The sequence below is a fragment of the Thyridium curvatum genome (genome assembly GCF_004353045.1).
Source record: "Thyridium curvatum strain D216 chromosome Unknown NODE_100_length_135046_cov_87.379998, whole genome shotgun sequence".
NCBI classification, from domain to species: Eukaryota; Fungi; Ascomycota; class Sordariomycetes; order Thyridiales; family Thyridiaceae; genus Thyridium; species Thyridium curvatum.
The window spans coordinates 1-18,212 of record NW_022156855.1 but is presented as its reverse complement, the minus strand read 5'-3'; the positions used below and the strand labels follow the sequence as shown (position 1 = coordinate 18,212).

Sequence of the window (18,212 nt, the reverse complement as noted above, 5' to 3'; positions counted from 1 at the left end):
GGTCGTCCGAATGAGTCGTGCGCGTGTCGGGTTCGGCCGGACAGCGTCGCGCAGAAATAGCGTCAGTGTCACGAATGGAGGCAGGACAAGTGCAATTCTACCACGGGAGCTCGCTGCCCTTTTTGTGCTCCGGGTGGCCGACGTGAGATGAGATCAGAAAGATTGCGTACGGAGTACTTGCAGGCCTGCCCCCTCACACCGCTTTTGGCGTTCAGCCTCAAGCCAGGTTTTTCCTCCCCAAGCCTTCATTTCCCCCAACGACTTGCCGTGCGCAGGATTGGACCGAGTGTGCCCAACGCTCGCACTTGGCGGACTGACCACGGACCAGTTATCAGGGGACTAAAAGTAAGCGCTAGTCAGGGGTTGCGCAAACGATGAGCAATCAACCACGTTAGCAGGGATTGAATCCGACACAGGATTTCAGTATTGACTGGGTGTGTGTGTGTCCGTGGGGGCCGAAACTCAAGCTCCCGCTCAACAGTCTCTCACCCTCACCAGCACGGCAGGGCCAGAATATCAGAACGCGGATGGATCTTGCTATTCGTGCTCCTAGAAATCCTACAGTGGGTATCGGTCCGGATGCGCGCCAGGGACGGTTAACCTAATGTTACAGGTCGGCTTCCCTCATCGGATCCTGCAGTCTCGCCAGCTCCAGCAGCAGCCGATAGGTGTAGATGGTCATGTCGATCTCGCGGAATGCCTTTCTGTACCACTCCCTTCCCTGATCGGCTATCTCCTTGGCCTGTTTCTGCCCGGCGTCTGTCGACGTCAGATAGAAGACCAGCTCGGGCAGCTCCTCCATGCTCTGGCTGACCGGGATGAAGTGCACCCAGGGGATGAGGCGGTCGTCGTGCCACTCCCGAAGCAGCGTCTGCTTCAACGGCGCCGACTTGGACGCGACCAGCTTGTAGTAGCGCCCGCTGATGCCGTTGCCGTCCAGATCAAAGACGAGCTTTGATTTCAGCGGCGCGTCCTTATCCGCCCAGGACTTGGTGCGAAAGTACAGGCTCTGCTCGTGGCAATACTTCCTGTCACAGTGCAGGAACCTCGTAAAGGCAACATCATATAGTCGGCCATTGAGGAACGACGAGGCCACGCTCTTGATGGCGCCGCCCTGCCCCCGTAGGTACATGTACGTGCGCCCCTTGAGCTTTTGCACAAATTCGACAAACCGCTGTCTTTGGAAGAACCGCCATTGACCGGGCTTGTCGGCGAAGCCGCCAGTGGTTGAGCCAGCCCAGTATACGATGTTGTTCTTGGAGTCCCAGTCGACGTCGCGGGACTCGTCAAACAGGAACTCAGACTCCATGTAGGCCGGAGTGGGGAACAGGATATCGCCCATGGTCGAAGGGGCTCCCGTTGACAGGACAGGCACGAGGCCTTCAATCAGGGGTAAGGACGAGGGGCTCATGAAGAGTCCATGCATGTTCGCATACTCGGGGTGCTGACAGAGATCCATCGCCGCGTCGCGGTCCGTCACGAACGGGAGGCCGAAGGGCTCGACCTGGTATCCTTTGCGGGACGGCTTGTCTTTCTTGTGCGAGGCACAGAATCGAGTGAGCGTGTCGAAATTGGATTGGTGAGTCAGGTCGGTGATCCTGAATTGCCTCTTGCCATACACCTTTCCGATTTTGGCCGGAAGCAGCACCCTGGGTTCGTCGAGGTGGTTGAATAGAAACTTGACATCCGGTATCGCTCCTGGCAGGTCCCCAAAGAGTTTGTTGACCAAGAGGCTGATGTGCCTGTCAAAAGTCCGGTAGGAGTGGCCACATTCGGTCTTGGCACTCTTGCCCGAGAAGGAGCAGAGCCACAGCTCGCTGCCAACAAAGTCGTAGGCATCGTTTATGGTGTCGCGGAACTCGGCACCACTCAGGGATCGCAGAAAGGGTGAAATAGAGTGGTGAATGGTGTCGAATTCGTCGATGATGGGCGACTGGTGCGCCACTGCGAAGTCGTACCAGGCATCAAAGCCCGGCGGGGGATCCCTGCGATAGCGTCGCCGGTATTCATCCTGGGCGGCTGAGAGGGACGTGGACTGGTTGCGCAGAACGGCACCGAAGTCTGCTCTGGCTCGCTGGATCAAGGCATCGACGGGGTGCGCATGGGTGCCAAAATTTGTAGGCGCCGAAGTGCGGGCGTGACGAATGGCAGACAGGTTCGACAGATATGGTATTAGTGACGCCAGACATAGAAGCCACAAAAAGACCCTTGCTTTGGACTGTCTAGGCAGCATATGGATCACTTGGCTGAGTGAGAGAAAGGAGATGATGGAGAAAGTCAACGCTTGTCCATCCGAAGGCAACAGCGCCAGATCGGCAGATGAGAACAAGGCGTATGTGGACACAGCGGCAGCAATGGTCCATGAAGTGTAGCGGGTCTGAGGGGCGCGGTTAGACAAGGTGAAGCACACGTGTTTGCTGAGTTTGGCGATTGGTCAAGCGGACCTACCGTCTGGGTGGTAAAGTACCAAGAAAGGGCCTTGGCAAGGCCTAGGAATAGTGTAGACATGACGCCACTGCTGGGGAAGCCGAGCACGATGGTGCGCAGAATCATGGCGGCGATCGAGATGACGACGGTGTGTGCGGAGAGGGGGATGACGGCATCTTCGAGGTCGAGATGCGGAAAGAGGGAGGGCAAATCCGGATCCCTGGGGATGAGGGCAGCGTAGAGGATGTAGAGAGCGGCAGCGGGAGCGGCCGAGTAGAAGAGCGGCCGAAGGCACCACTCGGCCAGGGTGAGGCTGGCGAGCAGGCCGATGACGGCCGATGCGCCGACGCTCTGCACCAAGGGCGACGGCGACCAGGAATCGAGCATGCGGGAAAACTGCGCGACGGACCGGAAACGCTTCTCGGCCATGAGCAGGAGCGGCACCAAGGCGGGCAAGGAGGCGATAGCGCCGATCTCCTGCCTATAGACGCTGACAAGAACGACGCACAGGGCCACGATCCATACCGACCCCAGGGATGTCGTCGTGGCCTGGGGCCGGAAGCTGCCAGACAGCGTCGCGCGAGTGCCGCTGGCGGCGAGCCCGGACTGCTTTGCAAAGGCGAAGATGAAAGGCAGCGCGGCCCAGCAGATCAGCTCGGAGCTGAGCTCAGCTTGCCTCGAGTGCAGGTGCTGCGACACGAGGGCGCACACAGCGGCGGCACCGGCCGAGCCCGCGACGGGGTCGACATTGTTCAGGGACTGTCTCCACATCGCCGACGACGGAGCATGGCGGGATGGGCAGGCAAGCTCCTGGGTCGTTGGGCAGAGGTGGACGGATGCCCTATGCCCTTTGCCGTAAGCCGTGGATGGGTGGGTGGGTGAGGATGGATGGGTGCTTCGGCAGGGGATGGCATGTGATGTCGTCAAATTGGCTGCGACTTGATCATTGAATTGATGTGAATTGAACATTTGATTGAACTTGGCATCGCCCGGAGTGGGAATAGCTTTGTCCGAGCCAGTGGCCATCGTGCAATTTCAACTGTGGATGTTAAGCCCAGGCCTCAACTGCCCTGGACTGGAGACTCAGGGCGGGCGGTTTCAGTTGACAGTCCCCACTACACTCTCGGCACGGTCCACTAGCACACCCACTATAAAAGAGCCCAGCGGGAGCCCTTGGAGCCTCCAGCTCCACTACATTAGGCTAGCCATCCATCGGACGTGTTCCAGTGCTAATAATCCAGGAGCCGCCGCCCTCCTCCTGGCACCGTAAAGTCCTAATTATCTACAATCACCGAGGTAGTTACCTCGTAACTATCCCTTGAAGAGCCGTAACTGCAGTCACATGATTCCAGGTTATCTCCAGCTAATGACAGTGGCACAGACAGGGATTGACAGGGATCTTGATTACTGAAGAGGGCACGTAGTACACATGAGTGCAGTTACGGCTCCTAAAGGGATAGTACATAGACTCTCATCGAAACATGAATGTGAAATGAACACAATGGACTCCAGCCCATTTCACGATTGTGCTTGTCAGCAAAGTCAAATGCAGTCCCTGAGAAAATGCCTACAGGACAACGTGGCCTTCCCCAGCTGCAGGGCTTGGTTCGCTGGTCTGACAACCCTCCGTCATCGATCACCCATCATCACCCATCATCACCCTTCATCACCCTTCATCACCCTTCATCACTCAATCACTCTCATCCATTTCCATCGCCATCCCCATCGCCACCGGCCAGCCATCCATCTTCACTAAATCAAAGACCTAGAAAAGGCCCAATGGCAAGCGTGTACCCGCTTGCCGGTCTGATATAGCGCCCTGTCCGCTTTCGCGTTTGAAGATTTGACCGTGTAGGCATTGGAGCTTGCCCTAATTATTACAATCTTACCTACTTGGTAATATACAACCAACACCTACATGTCAGTCGACCTTTTTCTTCACGGGTTCTTTTTGGGACCAATCTGACCACTGACCAAGCCCAGAGAAGAGCCTTGCAACTTGGCGACCTCAGCATGCGTGTCGTTCCACTCCCTGGCCTCCTGCAAGACCAAATAATGGCGGCTGCACAGCAGATAGAATGCCTCGTAGGCCCAGATGCCTGTGGTGGTGCACTTCAAACAAACTTGGCATTTGCGTCGTTTTGCCCAACTATGCCTGCCTACCCTTGTCTTGGGCAATCATGACCGACCCATGTCGTGGTCTACATCATCCCTCTTGATGATCGACCAGACTTCAGCAGTGCAAAACTGTCAGCGGTATAGGGCTTATAAAGTACAACGACCACCCTGGTATTAGAGATTTCTCTTTTGCCAGTGTGCCTCAGGCGGATGTTCCATCCGTCAAAAACCCAAGATATGTCCCAGCCATACCTGGTCACTTTCTCAGAGGGCCCACGGCGGAAGCTCCAGCGATGTGTCTGATCCAAGGGAGGAGTCCTTCGTCCTTTGCAGCCACTATCGCTTGAGCTCATCCATCTCATCCATCCAGAGCCCAGCCATGAAAGCGGACCCGTGTCCCGCATCGATTGAGTGACTGAGTGGGCTATGCTCCCGGCTTGCGGTCGCTGGTGCAAGTGCTGCGCTGTGTCCCAGACAGGCAACTTTGGAAGAGTCCTGAATGAGCGCATGGCTATGCAGAGCATCTCCACAAGGACCCCAAGGCTTCTAATCTCTTCCCGCCAACTCTTTCATTTGCAACAGGGTTTGTCGGGAACCGAGCCGTGTCCTGCGGCAGGGTCTCTGGCTCTGCATACCTAAAATGCCCCAAAAGAGCCCCGTCCCCGGGTTTCTGAGCTGTACGGCTGGCCTACCGAGCCGATCACACTTCGCTCGCTACCTAGTGTGCGTTGCGCGCCGTCGCTCGCTCGCTCGTCTGGGCTTTCGGGGAGCGACTTGCGAGATCTTCATCTAAAGCGCCAAGACGTTGTACCCGGTCAGGGGGGTTTTCGGTCCCAGGGTTGCACTCTCGACAGGCCAAAACGCACAAAACGCCAGCGACTGCACGGGAGAAGTCACCGGGCGCGGAGGGGCGGCTGCTGTCGCTGATCGACGTCGAGCTTCTTGGTACAGGCAAAAGGCGGCGAGCACGAGCGCAGTGGCCAAGACCCAACTAGCCTTGTGGAAGGTGGATTGGAAGCTTGGCCACCTGAGAGCATGGGAATTCTCAGAGGGCAACCAAAGGCATAAGGGGGTCATTGTTTCGGGGAGCAAGGAGCCCAAAGCCCAAGGAGATAGTTGCCCAGCCAGCCCTGATCCCACGATGTGAGGCTCAAATTAACCGCTGATTGACGTCTATTGTCGCTTAATCTACAGGTGCTACGGCATCGTCATGGCCAGCGCCACTCACTCACTGAAGCAAGTGCGTCGAGCATGAATGACAACGGCCTTTGTTTCTCCGAGCGACTTGATGACAGAGAGCAAGGGCCTCCTTTCTGGTCTTTCATGCTCGGTTGCCTTGGCGTTTCTCCACAGGCAGCCAACCAGGGTTGTGCTTCTCGACCCAAGTATGAATCCGGAGGCCAATGTATCTTAATTGCCTGATATTCACCAGACTACCCCTCGTCTTGGCATTGTAACAGCATCCCGGCACTTCGTGCTGGGCAGCGCCGCATCCGGCTTTTCATTCGCTGCTGACCGCGATTCATTGTAGATTCAACCGGAGCGAATAACGTGCAATCTCTTGCAGAGTCTTGTCCTCCCTTGGCTGGCAGCCGGCTTCCAATCACCTGGCTCCAATGCCACCCTCAGGGTGAGACGGCAGCTCACCAGTGATAGGGCATCGAACTGGAGGCTCATCGTGGCGGTTTTTTGCGCTTTCTCTCTGTTTACTTTCCTCGCTGGGCACATCTGTCGCGATAAATTTGACGCCTGGCCGGCCGTGGTCCGCTCGCTCGGCGTCGGGCCCCGGCCGAGAGTGCCGGCTCTCTGGCGAATCAGTGGGTCAAACGGCGCTCCAAACGACCGCATAACGGGCTGTCGACAGACCTCATGGCCTCTGCTCGATGCCAAGGCCTCGGTAAACAACTCACTCTGGCCACAATTGATCCGGATACAACCCCAGTGGCTGTCCCGACCTGCCAAATATCGCACCCGGCCGGTCTAGGTTGTCCGCGGCGTTATTCACCATATAGATGACATTGCGGCCCGTCCAGCCTGGCTGTTACCGGCGTGACACGTCGATACGGTAGGTCTGCAGCTTGTGTGCTTATGCTTCTCCAACTTGGGAGTCTATTCCTCTGGTGGGACCTCAGGCACGCGCGCCTGCGTGCACCGTTTGCAAGGTGCTTCACCCCACGGCAAGCCCCAAAGACTGCCATCAACGATCCCCGCACGTATACACCCTCTTCTCCGGCGCGAGATTCTTGACAGTCTTGGATCTAGCCTGATCTTGACTGACCCCATGGGGATCTGGGCCGCTTCAGATGTAGTTATGTCCTCTCAGCTGCACCGGCTGTTCACTGCCGATTTGATCAACCGTACGGGGCTGCTCAGTATGTACCGCTTCGCCTGGCTTGTATAGGAGACGGGCCGGCACAGGCTGGCACCTCGCCTTCACTCTCCCTTTGAGGTTTCTACGAAAAGATTGGCGGACAAATTGGCGCCAAGACGTGTAATATGGAAGTGATCCGAAACAATTGCGCCGTGTAGGTCAGGGAGCTTGGGGCCCCATTCCACCAACAGCTCTACGCCACCGGGCGCGTACTACCGCCGTGCAGAAGATCTGATGGAAGGCTTTTTGGCCTGGCGATCTCTTAATCTATCACCCGGGGATAGGGCCCCACACTCCCAGGAACAGGCCATGGTTTCTGCCGATACTGCTCTTTAGAGATGGGGTTACCCATTCCGGACGACGGAGGCCACGGCCGATGGGACGCTCAAACACCGGTACGCTCAACAGTCAACGGACATCTGATCTAGGCATTGCTATAAAAGCCCGCCAAAGCCCGTACCTTTCTCCCAGCCCCTGGCATCTGATCCTCACCAGCATCACCATCTTCGATCTGTACCCGTCCGGCCACCTCCAAAGGCTTCCGCTCCTTGTGTCAGCTCCTCCACGTGAATATTGTGTTTTGTCACCCAGCCGTAGCCATGCAGCTCCTCCGCACCGGCGCCTTTCTGGCCACCATGCTGGCCGCCGTCAACGCCCAGGGCGTCGGCACCTCGCAGACCGAGACCCATCCCAAGATGACCTGGAAGAAGTGTAGCAGCGGCGGCAACTGCCAGACCGTCAACGGCGAGGTCGTCATTGATGCTAACTGGCGCTGGCTACACGGATCCTCCGGCACCAACTGCTACGATGGCAACAAGTGGACCTCGGAGTGCAAGACCGCCACCGACTGTGCTTCCAAGTGCCAGCTCGAGGGTGCCGACTACAGCAAGACCTACGGCGCCAAGGCCAGCGGCGACTCTCTGTCGCTGACCTTTGTCACCAAGCACGAATACGGCACCAACATCGGCTCCCGTTTCTACCTCATGGAGAGCTCTTCCAAGTATCAGATGTTCACCTTGATGAACAACGAGTTCACCTTTGATGTCGACCTGTCCACAGTCGACTGCGGCCTCAACGCTGCCCTGTACTTTGTCGCCATGGAGGCGGACGGTGGTATGAAGAGCTACTCGTCCAACAAGGCCGGCGCCAAGTATGGTACCGGCTACTGCGACGCCCAGTGCGCCCGCGATCTAAAGTTCGTCGGTGGCAAGGCCAACGTTGAGGGATGGAAGCCGTCTTCCAACGACGCCAACGCCGGCGTCGGCCCCTATGGTGCCTGCTGTGCCGAGATCGACGTATGGGAGTCCAACGCCCATGCCTTTGCTCTCACCCCCCACGCCTGCACCACCAACGAGTACCACGTCTGCGAGAACGACACCTGCGGTGGTACATACTCCGAGGACCGCTTCGCCGGCAAGTGCGACGCCAACGGCTGCGACTACAACCCCTACCGCATGGGCAACAAGGACTTCTACGGCAAGGGCATGACCGTCGACACCAGCAAGAAGTTCACGTAAGTCTCGACTGTCTGGCCTTGTGAGCAGCAGAGAGGTCCAGTGGCACTGCTAACTTGATACCCGCACAGCGTCGTCACCCAGTTCGAGACCGACAAGCTCACCCAGTTCTTCGTTCAGGGCGGCCAGAAGATCGAGATCCCCGCCCCGACCTTTGACGGCCTTCCCAAGAGCAGCAGCATCACCCCTGACTTTTGCGGCACGCAATTCCAGGTCTTTGGTGACAAGGACCGCTTCTCCGAGGTCGGCGGCTTCCCCCAGCTCAACAAGGCCCTCTCTGTCCCCATGGTACTGGTCATGTCTATCTGGGACGACGTAAGTTCTTCTCCGAGCTGGCCAGCTGCTCCACTTTATACTAACCGTCACCTGCCAGCACTACGCCAACATGCTCTGGCTCGACTCCAGCTACCCTCCCGAGAAGGCCGGCACCCCCGGCGGCGACCGTGGCCCTTGCGCCCAGGACTCTGGTGTCCCCTCCGACGTCGAGGCCTCTATCCCCAATGCGTACGTGCCCGCAAAGCTACGCTCTCTCTCCGTATGCTTCTCTTGCTATTTTGCCGCTAACACTGCCGCAGCAAGGTCGTCTGGTCCAACATCCGCTTCGGCCCTATCGGTTCCACCGTCAAATAAGCGGACTTCTGAAGCGCGCGTGCGTGGTCCAGTAGATGAACCAAGCTCGCGTATAGTACATCTCAAGTCGAGCCCTGGGCTGGATTTGCTGTACCAAGGGCATCCTTTTAGAGACAAAGCTGCCATCTTCACATGGGCCCCACGTGCGAGCTTCGCAGGCGCGCTGCTCTGTTAGGCAGTGTGCGCTGCTGTCGTATCTTCGTGTATCTATTGACTTGAGAGTTACGTTCCACTGAGCAAATCTGAATCTATTACGCAGAACAATTACGGTCTGTGTTCTTGTGATATTTATTGAATAACAACAATCGGCTCCAATCACCTATCGAAGACTTCTGACATACTTGGAGCTTGGCCACACGCTTGGGCCTCTAATCAGTCAACCTCTGATGTCGACTACCTACGTGCTGTTCTTACTCTTCCTTGTGCAACAATAGTCCAAACAAGTATGTAAGCATCGGATGTGATTCAAGCAAAGTCGCCACTGCACACCGGTGGCCTGTGGTTTACTACCTAAGTTAATGATTGAAAATCTGCAAAGAGCCTAGGTCGAAGCATTATCGCACATCAAAGATTGACGCACGGAGGTATCTGCAGTCTCGTCATCAACACGGTCAACAACTATCAACATCGTGAATCACACTTTACTTACAGAAAAGCCATCTTCCCTTTGCAGCCTACTCACAAGTGTCACTGCTCTGAATCAGAAATGCCAGTTGCCCTTTCAGCATTCTTTTACACCGTTGAATAGAATCCTACGTCTTTATGTTTATCAAATCCTTGTAAACTCACCACCAATGATCCGTTTCATCATGGTAACTGACCCAGAACCTAACTGCGCACTCACACCTTAATGAATGTGAGGAGGCCATGGATTGCAAGGCCCGAACCGTAGGCACCCGCCGCATCAATGCTGGCAAGACGGTTGAGGTTCTGAGATCTTGCGGTGTCAGGCTGCTTGCCCATGCCAATGGTCAGGTCCAGTTCAGTTTTGCCGGCGATAAGGTTGACGACGCCCTCAAGGACCCAGGTTCGCTCGTCTCCAAGGTTCAGACAATTGCCATTATGGGCTTCAGATTTTCTCACGGAGGAACGCAATGCACCAGTGTGTTGCACACTCAAGGTCAGACTGATACAACAAAACAATTCAATGGGTATTTATCAAATGTGAGTACGCTCTGATAGGATTCACATCAGAAATACCAGTTGAACTGATCTAGCCCCAGCGGAAAAGTTGGAGGACCCGAATGAGTTGTGGAAGGTAGCGATGAGGATGTGCACCCCGGAGGCCCGACTTTGGAGATAAACTCTGGGCACGATGGCGTTTCCAGCTGCTATAGCCTACATGCGCCCACGATGGAAGCAGAGTAGTTCGTCGTTTTTGGACCATGAACATTTAGATTGAATACAAATGACACTATAACTCGAAAAGCCTATCCGGATGTGTTCTATGTTCAAACTCTCCCCTTGAGAATTGTCTAGAAGTCCATGGTCTCATAACAATCAAATAGTAGTAATAAAAAATAAAAATAAAAAATTGAATGAAGCTCGGTATACAATATCATCTCAACCTCGACGATCTGCATAGTCTCTGTAGATTTTGTCGAACTGTGTTTTTGGTGATTTGTCGTTGGCGGAAGGCGCCAAACTGAGAGAGGCATGCATTGTTGACCTAATCTGGATCTCTAGAGAACAAACTTCAATCTATCTCCTAGGCTTAGACGTACTTGCAGGTCACAGTCGATGAGCCCGACACGGAGCAGTCGGTATGGACAGTGTTGCCCTGCTTGATGTCAAAGATCTGGGCGCCACTCACGCCAACTGTTCCGCTGCCGGTTGTCGCGCTGGCGCCGGTAAAAGTAACAGTGCCAAAGTTGGCAAAGGGCACGAGACTGCCACCACTCGAAAAGTCCTCGACGATCCACTCGGCGTTGGTCTCGCACAGCATGTCCGACTCGCCGCTAAACGAGTGCGACACGCTCTTGCCAGTGGTCAGATTCTCTATCTTAACGCTGCCGGCCGAGGTGCTAGTCGCCGTGGCGGTCATGCGGATGCTATCGCCGGCACTGACGGCGAAACCAGAGAAGGTGTAGGCGTAGTCCGGGTACCACTCGTACCAGGCGTCAAAGGAGACAGAGGACCCCCTCACGTTGAAGTCGATGCCCGTCTGGAGGATGGCAGTCTGGCAGGTGTCGCCGTCGATGCCGACCCAGGCCGACGCCGAGTAGGTCGTACTACTAGAGCCGCCACTAGGGGTCTTGGGCGTGGGCACCTTGATGGTACCGACAACAGACTTGTAGCCCGAGCCGATGAGAACAGCACCTGCCCAGTTGCTGGAGTAGGACACCTGCGCCGTGTCATTGCCTTCGACGCTGTCAAGGGAGACGTTGCCGTCGGCAATGGGGATGGGAGGGCTTGTCTTGCGCTGGAACGCACGCTTGGCGGCGCGGGAATCGCGCGGGACAAGAACCACTGGGTTGGCGAGAACGGCCTCGGCACCAAAGAGGGCGAGAAGGACAGAGGTCAGCTTCATCTTGGCTGGCTGGAGAAGTGTTGGCACAGTGCGTTACAATGCAGAGATTTCGACGTCTAAAAGAAGCACGGCGATTGTCGAGGTCAAGTTTGTGTGTGTTGCCTATTGGCTCTATCTCACGAAATTTCAAGTCGAGATCTACACTTGATCTTATAGACAATCCGAGATTTCGCCCCCGTTCGCGAGGTGCAACGACTTTGGGTGCAAGACTGGACAAGTCATATCAAGAGACATCCAAACCTCCCTCCTTCCAGGTTGAGCACTGATTACGTAGCGAGCCCCGTAGCAGATGGCCACGTCCTAGACAGAAATACCTTCCTGATCTTGCCTCTATCACCGCGAGGCGCACTCAGGGCGCGACGTGCTGGTGGTCTCATGGACGAGGATTGCCTAGTCATGACCTGCACGAGACGGCCGATTACGGAAGTGCTTGTGGCGATCAGTCCTTCTAGATCAAATACTGCAAGCCTTGTTCCTGGTCAACATCGGCGCTTCTGAATATTGCAGGAGCTTGGGCCGAAAGAAGAAACAGGACCGAATCGAGGCGCTCCCGTCGAGTGAGCACACCAGAACCACATGCGCAGGAAACGTGCCATGAGGCTTGGCAGTTCTGGAAGGTGACATTCCAGTCAGTTAGATGGCGGGAGACCTGACAAGACCGAGCACGGGGGGGAATGTGTGCAAACCATGCCAAGATAAGGCGCAGGGGGGCATCTGGGAGTAGAATGCGACCCTGTCCCTGCCACCAAGGCCATTGATGCCTGTGCCGGTGTCTCAGGCTGGGCCAACACGTCAAATCAAGCCTTTTGCGGTCTTGGCTCACAGCTTGGCTGGGGTTCGCTTCGTCCGACAGTCCATGCAATCGCGCTACAGATTGGGTTTCCGTCACTACATCTACGACCCACAGCAGTGATCCTACTCTGGCTGAGAGAATGGAACTTGAAATCCGGAAGTCTGGTAAGCAATCTGCTAATCCAATGACCTTCGTTCCGGCTGAACTGAATACCGTTTCGCAGCTTGCAACTGATCTACGCCAGTGCATGTGAGATGATATGCTGTTTGGTTGCGCCAACAGCCGCGAGGGGTACACCGTACTCATCAAAGAGGGGAGTTCGCGCGACCTGCAAGTAAAAAGTGCCAGAAGTGACACGTACAAGTACTTAGATGTAGGGACACCTCTTCGGTCCATGACGATGCACCTGGAGGATCCCTGTCAGCATGGGTGTGTTAGTGCCGGTGTCGGCTACTCACCGCACCTGATTGGCACATGGAGCATTTTCTAGCGATGCAACGGGTGTGTCCCGATCTGGAAGGTGATGAGATCGATTGTGATGGAGGGCGGCAGCGGCACTGGGGCTGTTGAAGGGGACATGTTCGGCGTGGCCTCGCAATGAACTGTCCTCGTGGCTTGCCGTAAACCCCGAGACCGATGATCGTGTCGGGTATCCTGGAGGATGGAGCGTTTCGACAGACCTAGGTCCCAGGTTATGACCAACCGAATCAGAAGACCTTATCAAGTCTCGCGCACGGATTTCGTCCCATCACCGACAGTTTTCGTCTCCTTTGCCCTCTGATGAGTAAAGGTAGGAAGTTTCAGTGGCAATTCTCCCTTTCGTAAGTGGGCTACGGCAGCGCGCTACTGCAGGTCGTCGAATCTTCGCGTCCAAGCGATGCGTAGCTGTGGCACGGCGGGCCGGCCCTTTCATCGATGCATATCCTGTTTTCTGATTTGACCGCTCCAAGTTGGTCCCGGGTCGGTATTCTGACGAGCGAAAGACTATCGCGGCATTCGAATAGCTGGTTGTTCTATACTGCCTCATGGTTTGCAAATCCTAGTCTTATCGTTCTAGAGGGCTCCCAGGTGCACAATACCCTTTCATGACGAAGACCAAGGTTTCGGGAATGCTGCTATTAGACTATTATTGTATCTCCTATCTGAGCCCAAGACCAGGAAAGAACGCTTTGTTCGTGGCTGAATCGATATTCTTTGGAGGAGAGAACAACTAGCCCTTTTGGTTTAACTCTTAAACGGCTGGTGTTTTTTTTTTTTTTTGTTCTTCTTGCTTTTTTGCTTCTGGTTGTTCAGGTTCTTTCGGTACGGCCATTACTGATGTCCTTTTTGATCAAAACTGCCAATCAAGATGGCGCCGGCTGCTATAGAATAGACTCAATACAAATCGTCCAAGTGTAACCATAAAAGCTCGCGCGCATCTCAATTACTTCCGTCTGGAGGCAGCAGCTGCGTCGAGACTAACTTCAAGATCCGATGGCCTCCTGTCACCTGCCAATGGCCAAACTGCTTGTCACCATGCAATCTTGGCGATTGGACCTTTGGGGAACAGTCTGACAACCAGCTTACGAATCTCGTCCATGACCAGGATACCCAAAGCCAACGGAAGCGGAATCAGCCAAAAGTTGATAGGTACAGATGCCGTGCCGAAGAGATTCTGAATGCCAGGCACTTCGGTGACGAAGATGGCAATGGCAAGGCTGATCAGGATGCTGGCAATCAACCACGGGTTGCGCCGCTTCTTCGTAAACGGATCGGCCTGCACTATGCTCACCCGTCTGCTTCGCACCGACAGGATGTTGCCCCACTGCAGGATCACGAGTGTGACAAAGTAGACACACTGACCCGTGGCGTTGAACTGCGTCAGCTGGTCCTTGCTGTAGCCGTGGAATCCCTCATCGTAGCCCTCAAATAGAAAGAACAGCTCGCTGATGGGAATGCCCGCATGTTGCCACATGTAGAGGAAGAACATGGCGTGTGCCGTGCACGTCTCCATGAAGCCTGTAAAGAGGTAGGCCTGAATGTAAATCTTGGAGGTGATTAGGTGGTCCTTCTTGGCGCGGCGGGGAGGTAGAGACATGAGGTCGAATTCCTCGCGCTCCATGATGAGGGACAGCGACATGAAGAGATCGGTGAAGACACAGATGATGATCATCAGGAACGAGCTCAGCGGGAGGGGCACGCCGAAGAAGACGTTGACCAGCACGGGCCAGATCTCGGACCAGCTGCCGGCCGGCAGTAGATAGGAGATGACCTTTTGCAGGTTCTGAAAAACGAGGCGACCCAGGCGGATGGCATCGACGATCGAGTCGAAACGGTCCAGCAGAACGAGATCCGCAGCCTCGATCGCAACATCGCTCCCAGTGACTATGGCTACGCCCACGTCAGCAGCGCGAAGGGCGGGCGCGTCATTGACGCCGTCCCCTGTCACAGCCACGACATTGTCGCGATCCCGGAACTCGTTGACGATGCGCAGCTTCTGCTCGGGCGTCGTCCGCGCAAACACAACCTCCTCGTACTCGCAGATGGCATCCCAGTGGTCCGAGGTCAGCGCGCTCATGGAGCGGCCCTCGAGCACCAGGCTGCGCCCGTCGCCGGCTTCGCGAGCCTGGCGCAGCTCGTCCGGCTGCACGATGCCCTGCCGGATGGTCTCGATGGTATCTGGGTCGGCGCAGCCGGTGAGAATCCCGACATTGCGCGCGATCGCCGCGGCCGTCATGCCGTAGTCGCCCGTCACCATGAAGAAGCGGGCACCGGCCCGCCGACACTGTGCCACAGTGGCAGCGGTCTCTGCGCGCGGCGGGTCTGTGATGCCGAGAATGCCAACGATGGTCAAGTCGTCCAGCGCCGAGGCCGTGACCTCGTCGCTGAAGGCGTTGGTCCCTGGCTTGCTCACGGGGCTCGTCGTCTTTTCACAAAGCAGGATGACCCTCTCGGCATTGCGGGACAGCTGGTCCTGGTATGACTTGAGCGTCGACCGGGCGCCGGAGTCGAGCGGGCGTACGGTGTTGTATTCGTCAGACCAGTAGCTCGAGCAAGACTCGAGCAAAACATCGGGAGCTCCCTTGATGAAGACCTGATACCGTGCCGCTTTACCGTTGGCGAGAGAAGTAGAGGTGAGCGGCATCTCATGCATCGTGAGCATCCACTTGTTCTTCGAGTTGAAAGGAATCTCAAAGGCACGAGGCATCGAGGCGACCACAGCACTGTGGTCCCCGCACTCGGCAGCCAAGCGGAGAATGGCGGCATCCGTGGCGTTCCCTTGGACCTGACGGTCCGCGATGGGCAGGTGTATCGTGGTCGGATCGAATGTCGCGTCGTTGCACAAGGCTGCGGCTTGGTGGAGCTTGCGATAGTTTGGCCCTGCCCCTGTCCCATTGAGCACTCGCCGGGCCTCGTCCGGATCCACTGGCTTATCAAGGAAGGCGACCGAGTTGACGTGCATTTTGTTCTCAGTCAGCGTCCCAGTCTTGTCAGAGCAGATGACGTTGACGCAGCCCAGAGTCTCAACGGTCGACAGACCCTTGGGGAGGACGTTGGTGGCCTTCATGCGGCGCGCCACCATCATCATGGTCAGAGCAACAGCGACGGGCATACCCTCCGGGATAAAGGCTACGACGCAGCCCATGACGTTGTTGAGCATGGCGACGACGTTCATGTACGCGAAATGATCGCGCCTCAGCCATCCAACCCAGGTGAGAAGGATGAGGAGAGCCAGGAGCACTGTGAGGCAGACGATGATGCGGACAAACCGCCAGATCTCCTTTTGGATCAGGGTAGCCCGCTCTTTTGTGCCGACAGCGGCCTGCGCAATGCGGCCCATGACGCTTCGCGAGCCGGTGAGGATGACGACGCCGACGCCGCTCCCGTTGACCACGAGCGTGCCCATTAGCGCAATGTTACGACTCTCCAACAAGTTTGCGTCCGTGGCGTCGACCGAACCTTCAATCTCGTCCGACTCGCCCGTTAATACAGACCTGTCGAAGCGAATGTCGCCAGAGTGGGACAAGAGACGCATGTCGGCTGGGACCTTGTTGCCTATGGTCAAGTGAACAATGTCACCGCTGACGAGCTCGGTAGAGGGTATCTTGATCAGCTGGCCCTCCCGAACGACCAAAGCATCTGCAGGTAGCAGGTCTGTGATAGACTTCATGGTGCGCTGGGTCGACCAGTCTTGAAAGGCAGAGAATCCGGCTTGGAGAATAATGACAATGATGACCAGGATGGCAAGGGCGAGGTTGGTGACGGAGGGAGGGTCGCTCAGGGGCCGCCAGCAGAGGAAGAAGATAATGACGCCGACCCAGAGGACCGAGCAGAATCCGCCAAATACGTATCCCACAAGCTTCTTGGTATAGTTGGTCTTTGGTTTTGGAAGGGTGTTCCTGCCGTCTCGCTGTATGCGATTTGCAGCCGACGAGTCGGACAGGCCTTGGGCCTGCGAAACGTTGAGCTGCTGGCATATCTGGTCGATACCCAGTTCATGAAAAGTGAGGTTGGCAAAGTATTCCTTGTCGTCTCCCTTGATCTTATCGGTCTTGGGCTCGTCTGCGGCAACAACGTTGCGGCTCTCCGACACGTGGATGGAGAGGGTGCGGTACTCGATCTGCACACCAGTGTAAGGGGACGCTGGAGGACGGGTGGACGAGTCACGGCTCATGGATCGCCTGCGGGATATGGAGCGCGAGGTGCGTCCTCGGCTGCCGTCCTGGGTGGTAACATCCTGAGCAGTGCTTGCGCCATGTATGCCCTGCTGGAAGGTGATGCGCAAGTCCTTGTTGCTCTCCGGGTCGGGGTCCGCGTCACTGCCCGTGGGAGCGTCGTCGGCGGCCATTTCTCAGAGGCTTTTTCTGTGACTGGGGGGAACCGTGACTGGACGGGCAAGGGCAATGGTTAGTAAGTAAGAGTGGTCGATGCCTGGATGTTCATACACTGCACGAGGGTTTTTGAGATAATGGTGTGAAAGGAAGCCTGGGATAGGGGCGATCAAAAGGGGCGGCAAGGCCAAGACGCAACACAGAGGATATTGGCTTTCCCTTGGTAGAAGCGACTTACAGTTTGCAAAGTCAAGCCCGAAGAGATGTACTTGATGGAGGATAGCTGTGTGGTGAGGTTTGAGTGCTCTGGAATGGAACGAGCACAAGTATCCTGCGTAGTATCGTCCCTACTTTCGGCACAGAAAAGGGACTTGCTACAATCTACGTCCACGAACGCGCATTCTTTAAGTCTTTCGTGGTCACAGGCCCCGCGAGTTGCCATGATGAGAATGCCTGCAACCCGTGCCATTTCCTTATGCCGAGTATCTGGTTAGACTGAAAAATGATGCTCTGAGGGCAGAATACCACGCATCACTGGTGTTGTGGGGAGCGGACAAACTACGTAGGCGCCAGGACAAATCCCTCATATGATTCCCCTTGATGATAGCCATGCGAACCGGGTACGGGAGAGGCCTCCCAAAGATCGGCTAGGATTCTTTTACGTCAACCTTTTCCCTTTTGGGGATCTGTTGGCCACGGCCCAGAGGGAACGTTAGACAAGTTGCTGTGACCATGACGAGAAAAGGAGGAGGCGAGCAGGATGGGGCCGGTACCTGGCGAATTACCAGCAAACCAAATATCCCGCATATCAAATTAAGCTTTTCCTGGCAGCGGCCTGTTTTGGCGGTGGGTAGGCTTGTCCCGGGCGCTATGCGGCAAATATCATCACCAAAAATGCGGAGCCGAGAAGCGCTTCCGGGCCCCTGGCCCGCATCCACCTGCACATGTCAAATTTCACTCAATTCTCTTTTATGGCTGACCGCCGGGGGGGGGGGGGGGGGGGGGGGGGGAAATTCCC

General features: G+C 56.1%; 4 protein-coding genes across 4 annotated transcripts; 1 reads left to right on the top strand and 3 right to left on the bottom strand.

The window, feature by feature from the left end:
* Positions 1–607: 607 nt before the first annotated feature.
* Positions 608–3,453, bottom strand: E0L32_011174 (uncharacterized protein; the record flags this gene model as incomplete). The annotated part of the gene is made up of 2 exons (XM_031133875.1): positions 608–2,377; positions 2,449–3,453. 2 exons carry the CDS (start codon positions 3,451–3,453, stop codon positions 608–610), a joined length of 2,775 nt encoding a protein of 924 aa, XP_031000812.1.
* A 4,062-nt stretch (positions 3,454–7,515) lies between these two features.
* Positions 7,516–9,060, top strand: E0L32_011173 (uncharacterized protein; the record flags this gene model as incomplete). Its single annotated transcript, XM_031133874.1, has 4 exons — positions 7,516–8,429; positions 8,502–8,745; positions 8,804–8,934; positions 9,006–9,060. The coding sequence occupies 4 exons, from the start codon at positions 7,516–7,518 to the stop codon at positions 9,058–9,060; spliced, it is 1,344 nt and encodes a 447-aa protein (XP_031000811.1).
* An 840-nt stretch (positions 9,061–9,900) lies between these two features.
* E0L32_011172 (uncharacterized protein) lies at positions 9,901–11,590 on the bottom strand (the record flags this gene model as incomplete). Its single annotated transcript, XM_031133871.1, has 2 exons — positions 9,901–10,186; positions 10,785–11,590. The coding sequence occupies 2 exons, from the start codon at positions 11,588–11,590 to the stop codon at positions 9,901–9,903; spliced, it is 1,092 nt and encodes a 363-aa protein (XP_031000810.1).
* A 2,303-nt stretch (positions 11,591–13,893) lies between these two features.
* E0L32_011171 (uncharacterized protein) lies at positions 13,894–17,211 on the bottom strand (the record flags this gene model as incomplete). Its single annotated transcript, XM_031133870.1, has 1 exon — positions 13,894–17,211. The coding sequence occupies one exon, from the start codon at positions 17,209–17,211 to the stop codon at positions 13,894–13,896; it is 3,318 nt and encodes a 1,105-aa protein (XP_031000809.1).
* Between the last annotated feature and the right edge of the window lie 1,001 nt (positions 17,212–18,212).